The sequence below is a fragment of the Cenococcum geophilum genome (assembly GCF_001692895.1).
Source record: "Cenococcum geophilum 1.58 unplaced genomic scaffold K441scaffold_91, whole genome shotgun sequence".
NCBI classification, from domain to species: Eukaryota; Fungi; Ascomycota; class Dothideomycetes; order Gloniales; family Gloniaceae; genus Cenococcum; species Cenococcum geophilum.
The window spans coordinates 276,152-282,744 of record NW_027137649.1 but is presented as its reverse complement, the minus strand read 5'-3'; the positions used below and the strand labels follow the sequence as shown (position 1 = coordinate 282,744).

Below are 6,593 nucleotides of genomic sequence, written 5' to 3'. Positions count from 1 at the left end.
TACTACGGCATATAACGCCTCTATTAACCTATTACTATACTAACTTATTACCATAAAGACCGCTAGCGCCTATACGCTGCCTACTAACCTCTAAAGCTTAGGCTAAATTAATATAGCAGCCTTAAAAGTAAAAAAAAACAGGCTCTATTATAAAGGCCGCCTATTTATCCCTAACTTAGAAAATCTATAACAGCAACTAATCTAAATAGCCTATAACCTCCAATTAAGCGGCTACCTAGGTAGAGGAGGAACCTACGAGCTTTTTAGCTGATACTACTTCTAGCTAAAAATAATAGACTTAGTTAAACGCTTTATAGGTGCCTGCTACGGTTATAAGCGCGCTAAGGCCTTTAATATAAAGTACTAAGGACTACTACACCCTCTACTAGTAACTATATAATAATAGGCAGATATTGCTATAGATTTCGTTATTAACCTACTACCCTATAAACGACACGGCCGTACCTATAAGAATATCCTTATAATAATATACCAACTTATAAAAGAGCGCCACTACGTCCTAACTAAAGGCGTAGCCGTTAGCGACATTACTAATACCTTTTTTCGCGAAGTTTACCGACTATATAGGTTACCTAACTTAATTACGTCTAACTAAGGTATATAATTTAACTCCGATATATAGAGACAAATCTACTAACGCCCTAGTACCCCCGTTAAGATATCTATATCCTTTTATTATAAAACTGCTAGGTAACTAGAAAACGCTAATACTAGCATAAAAGCGTACCTATAATAGGTAGTCGCCTATAGTTAAGATAACTGGGTAAATTACCTCCTACTAGGTAAATTCGTAGCGAATAACTACATCTTAACCACTATAGGACTTACCCCGTTTTTCGTAAATAAGGGTTATTACCCCTAATCTAGTATAGAGCCACCAGAACCTATTAATAAGAAACTACTATATAAAAAACGCCTTAAGATGCTACTTACTAACTAGCATGCAGACCATATAAAAAATCTACTTAACTACTATAAGGGAGAAATGGCCTAGGCTTAAGCAAAGTAGGCTTACTTTGCTAACTATTATAGAACGCTACTACCAGAGATACGTGTTAGCGACTAGGTATAGCTAGATGTATATAATATCTCTATATAGAGGCCTATAAAGTTACTTAATTATAAGAACCTTAGCCCCTATTTAATTAAACAAGTTATTAATAGGGGAGCCGCATATAAGCTAGAACTCCCGCCTACCCTAGCTACCCACAAAATATAGCCCGTATTTCACCTATAGCTACTATACCTCTATTAGCCTAACCCTTTACTAGGGTAGATATAGCCTAAACCCCTATTAGTACTAATCTAAGATAAGAATAAAGACAAGAACTATAAGGAGTGGACCGTTAAACGAATTATTAACTCTAAATACTTTGGTAAAGGTAGAGGATAACAACTCTACTACAGAGCTATATATATAGGATTTAATATAAATTAGCCAGAATAGCAACTATAGGAAGACTTTAAAAATGCAAAGGATCTAATTAGTAACTTTTACTACGCGAACCTATAGAAACCGGGCCTAAGTAGAGACTTTATACCTAATCCTCTATAAGAGCCCTTATAGAGTTAAACTATTATATATTACCACGTAAGGGCAAATTGCTATTAAATTGCCGTTAAATTACGGTAAAGTGCGATTACGTAACCGGAATATTGTTAAAATATCTAGGAACTTTAACCGGCGGTTAAAGTTATCTAATTAGTCGAATTTTTAGATGCTAAGCCCTATCATATAACGTTGTTTTAAGCCTTTAGCAATACCCCCCTTTTCTTCTTTTCTATACCTTAAGTGTCCCTTTTATATATATATAGTAACCACAGCATTACCGGAGCTCCGCCTTTATAAGAGGGGGGGTAGTATTATAGAACCCCACCGCAGGGGCCTCTATAGGAGAGCCCCGTGCTCTTATATACACCTCGCGTATAGCTTATATTAGCTACGCGTAGGTATATTACCTCCTTACGCCCTTAACCCTTACGATTAATTACGTAACGTCTTATGGACTCCTTAAATATATACGCTTTATAGCCACTACCCCCGTCCTGTAATATAGATAATAAATAAAATTAGCCTAACCTGGCTAAATCTATTCTATAAGTATATAAAGGATTACACAGTTAGTATATATAGGCTACTAGTACTAAATAGCCACAATAGCTATATATTACCTAAATTTGATTAGTTCTATCTAGATTATTAAATAGTCATCCTCTATATACTAGCGTATTTGTTATATCTACTATAGCTACTAAATATAGGCTGTTTTTTAGTCCTTAAGTAATTATATAGACGCCTTATAGAATAGCTTATAGGCCGCGGTATTAACTATATTAATAAATACAAATTTCTACCACTATATAGGCAGGCTAGGTAGGCAGCACTATATTAAAACAATATACGGGCAGGATTTATAGCTACTGGCCTAGTTCTATATAGCCCCGATCGCGTACTAGTATAGCTATATACTGAAAATCAGACGCCATCACCCTAACGTCCGCAATTAAACGCATCTTAGGCGGCCAAAACACCGTATAATATCGCCGAACTACAACAGGAGACGGCCCTACTAAGGCGCTATCTTAAACGGCGTATGTATAGCCCACCGAGTCCAATAGGACAAGCCCTTAGCCAGCTTATTAAGGGGTGCGAAATGGCAATATTAAGCGCTGTCCTGCTTGTAGGCGAAAATGAGAAGCTACGCGTAGAAAACTAGCGCTAGATAAGGAAGAGAGCAAAACGGCGTACGTATATAGCTAGGGGGGGTGCCCTATTAGGAGTAGAAGGGGCCTCTTGTACACAAGCTGCCCGGGAGGGGGGAGTAAAGGGGGTAGTAGAGGCAGCGGCTGAGCAACCGCAACGGGCAGTGCGCAAGTGCAGTATATGCAAATCAATAGAACATACAGCACGTACGTGCCCTAGACGGCAGGCAATTGGCTAGTAGATAGCTACACTAAATATAATTATTTATAGTTGAGCAATTCGTATTATTTGCCCTCGGTAGCATAATAGGGTGGCCATATGCTTATACTGGCCACTTGCTTATAGATTACGTTATACTAACTTAATTATTTAACTTATACAGCGTAAGCTTATCTAAGTTATCTCTTTCGGAAAAGACGTGAGTTGGATAGGGTTGGGTGGTTAGCGTTGGGTTCTTTTTAAGATCAACTTGACTATGGCCTCGTACTTATTAGTAGCCGCCAAATCTAGCGGCGTGTTTCCCCAGTTGTCCTCGACGTTTACGTCAATGTCGTCCCGCGCCAGCAACAGCCTCACCACTGCCGGGTGGTTTTTGCGAGCCGCCAAACCCAGTGGCGTGTATCCTCCGTTGTCCGCGAGGTTCACGTCAATGTCGCCTCGCTTAAGTAGCAGCTTCACCACGGGCAGATGGCCACATCCGGCCGCCATACCCAGCGGACTGTTTCCACCGTTGTCCATGATGTTCACGTCGACGTCACTCCGCTCCAGCAGCAGCTTCACCACGGCGTGGTAACCCCTGTAGGCCGCACAACCCAGCGGCGTTTTCCCCCAGTTTCTTTCTACAAGGCTTACGTCGACGTCATCCCGCTCCAATAGCAGCTTCACCACGGCCTGGTGGCCTGCGTCGGCTGCTATACACAGTGGTGTGTATCCTGCGATGTTCGAGGCGTTCACGTCGACATCGTCCCGCATTAGCAGCTGCTTCACCACGGCCTGATGATCATTTAGGGCCGCCAAACCTAGCGGCGTGTATTTCTGGTTGTCCGCGAGGTTCACCTCAACATCGTCCCGCGCTAGCAGCTGCTTCACTATCGCCTGGTCGCCGTGGCTTGCCGCCCTCAATAAAGTATATTCCCTAAGACATTATAGGTAAGACTTTTATCTAGATTGACATGGAAGTGGCATACTCATTCTCCTTTGAACAGTCAGCCATTTAAAACGTTGTTGTTTAGCAGGTTACCCTTGTTGATTTGTGACTTAGGATGGGAGTTGTAGATTTTAAGCTGTTTGACCGAGTAACAAACGTACCCCGCGGGCCAGTGGGCCTGCGGGCCAGTGGGCTACCTTTAAAACTTACCAAAAAATTAGGAAATTGATACCTTAATATCTTAACAACCGCTTAATAATAAATTCTAATAATTTAGATTTAGACTTTTATATATATTCTATAGCCTCTATTAAAGTTATATAGTAAATAGTTTGGTAGTTTTTAAAATATAGTAGTTTAGCCTTATTTTAGCCCCCAAATTTTAATATCTTAAAAACCACTAAACTATTTACTATATAACTTTAATAGAAGCTATAGAATATATATAAAAGTCTAAATCTAAATTATTAGAATTTATTATTAAGCGGTTGTTAAGATATTAAGGTGTCAATTTCCTTTTTTTTAGTAAGTTTTTAAAGTGGCCTACTGGCCCGTATGGCCCACTGGCCCGTGGGGTACGTTAATGGAAATCGTTATCTTAGTAAGCGACTTAGACGGTAACCAAGATAGCAAATCCTCTAATACCTAGATAGTATAGCTTTATAAAAACCCCTACTAGCTTTATAAAACCCTTATTAGCATTATATAACCCCTATATTTAGGATTGCTATCTTATTGGGAAAATATTCGCAGGCTGGGGTTTAAACTACCTATTAAGTGAAAATTAAATGCTGCCAATTAGGTCAATTGGGCGCCAAATAGCTGCAGTCGACGCCGCTGACGTCATTGACGTATTTGACGTTTTTAACGCGCAACCAGCGCAATTGGCGCATTTGACAGCTAACCTGCGTACAGCTTAACAGATTTTTTTAATTTTCCAATTTTCGCTTATTTTTGCTTAGGCTAGTCGGTCGAGTTGCCCTCAACTGCGCGCCAATTGCGCGTGCGTATAGGTCGGCTAGACCACGCTAAAAGGTCGGCCCGATAAGCGAAACCTCCGCCTACCATACCAAATCTTACCTTCCCTTTGAAGCACCTTTGTGAGCACCCTTATCCTCATTATTACCCGTAACGCATCGCGCACCTAGCACGCAGTACCCAAGTTAAGAAAGGAAAAATGGAGATGGCAGAGGCGGAAGGAGGCTTGACGCGTTAATCGCGTCGGGAACGCGCCAAAACAACCAAGGCCCTTAAAAACGATAGTTACGAGAGCGATACAGAAGATACGGTTTATATGGCAGCAGTGGCCCCTAGTGTACCACGATCAAAGCGTACGGGGAAAAAAACTACGCCCTAAGGATTAAACAGTGTTAATAAGAAACCGTGTAATGGCTAAAGAGAGAGCAGAGCAGCTAGTAATAATAGCCACTATAGTAAACTAATTAATAACTAAGAAGATAAATATAACAATAAATATATAGATTAAGGTGCTAACTAACTTAGTTATATTACTACTAGTGGTATTAGAGAAGTAGAAAGAGGCATAAGCAAACTAAATTAAAGTTATTACTAAAATATTTATAGAGTAGATTAATGTGCTTAAAGTAGAGGTTATAGAAAAGATAAAGGTAATCTAGACCCAATTATCTAACTTTTAAGCACTACTAAGCGCAGCTCCGTCGTACGCGGATATTGCCTATATACTACTAAGCAGTTAACTAAGCAACTTAACGTCCTTCTCTTTAAGAAATACTATGCTATTAACTATTACTAACACGCTATACTATATAGTTAATACGTTTAGAGTTAAAGAGGAAAATAAAAACAAAGTATAACTGGGGGTAATTAGATAAGTAATTAAAAATAGTATATATATAATGGAAGGCCATAAGAGCTAGCGCTATATAGTAGTAATTAAAGACCCTAAGAACCCCGCACGTATTAGGATAACTTATAAAAATAAAACTAAACTCTAACGTATAAAAGAAGCGGCCTAAAAGACCTTAGTACTTAGTATTTAGGTGCTATAAGACTAGCTCTACCTAGTAAAAATTAACAACGCTAATTAAACAGCAGTTCTTAACTAGAAAGGAAATATTTAAAATAAAATAGTGGAGGTACTAAGAAAAGAGAACAACGTATACATAGCCTAGATATAGTGGCTTAGTAAAAAAGACATAGGAAAGGTATATAGATTAATAGTAGTATATATTACTAAAAGTAGTAAGGTAGTACGGTTGCTATAGAACTAATACTTCTATATTATAGGGGAATTAGCCTATATTAGAACCTATAAACCTAAAAGCGGCCTATTATAATACTACTAGTATTAGATACTAGGGCATAAAGCATTTATATATATAAGACCGCAAGTATATGCTAGATGCGCTTAAGAAGGATATTATTATAATAACTGCTAAGGATAGATTTTAAAATATATACTATACGGAGGACTGCATAAATCGTTTAATAAAAATTGTTAAGTACTTTATCCTACCCGCTATATATAAGATACTTTAGGTACTTTAACTAAATGTTTAAAAGTAGAGTATAGTATAATAGAGTCTAATAAACGATAAACAACTAAAAGACTTTAGAGTATTAGCGATATTAGAGCTATATATATAGAAAATAGACAATATAGTTATAACAGCCCCTATAGGACACTTAAATTAGACTAAAATAATACCTATAGTCTAGTATAAAGAGAGGTAGGTAGTA

The 6,593-nt window shown here is 38.3% G+C and overlaps 1 protein-coding gene across 1 annotated transcript; it reads right to left on the bottom strand.

Annotated features, from left to right (window-relative positions):
- Nucleotides 1–3,166: 3,166 nt before the first annotated feature.
- Nucleotides 3,167–3,938, bottom strand: K441DRAFT_682820 (ankyrin; the record flags this gene model as incomplete). Its single annotated transcript, XM_067651623.1, has 2 exons — nt 3,167–3,860; nt 3,913–3,938. 2 exons carry the CDS (start codon nt 3,936–3,938, stop codon nt 3,167–3,169), a joined length of 720 nt encoding a protein of 239 aa, XP_067496679.1.
- Between the last annotated feature and the right edge of the window lie 2,655 nt (nt 3,939–6,593).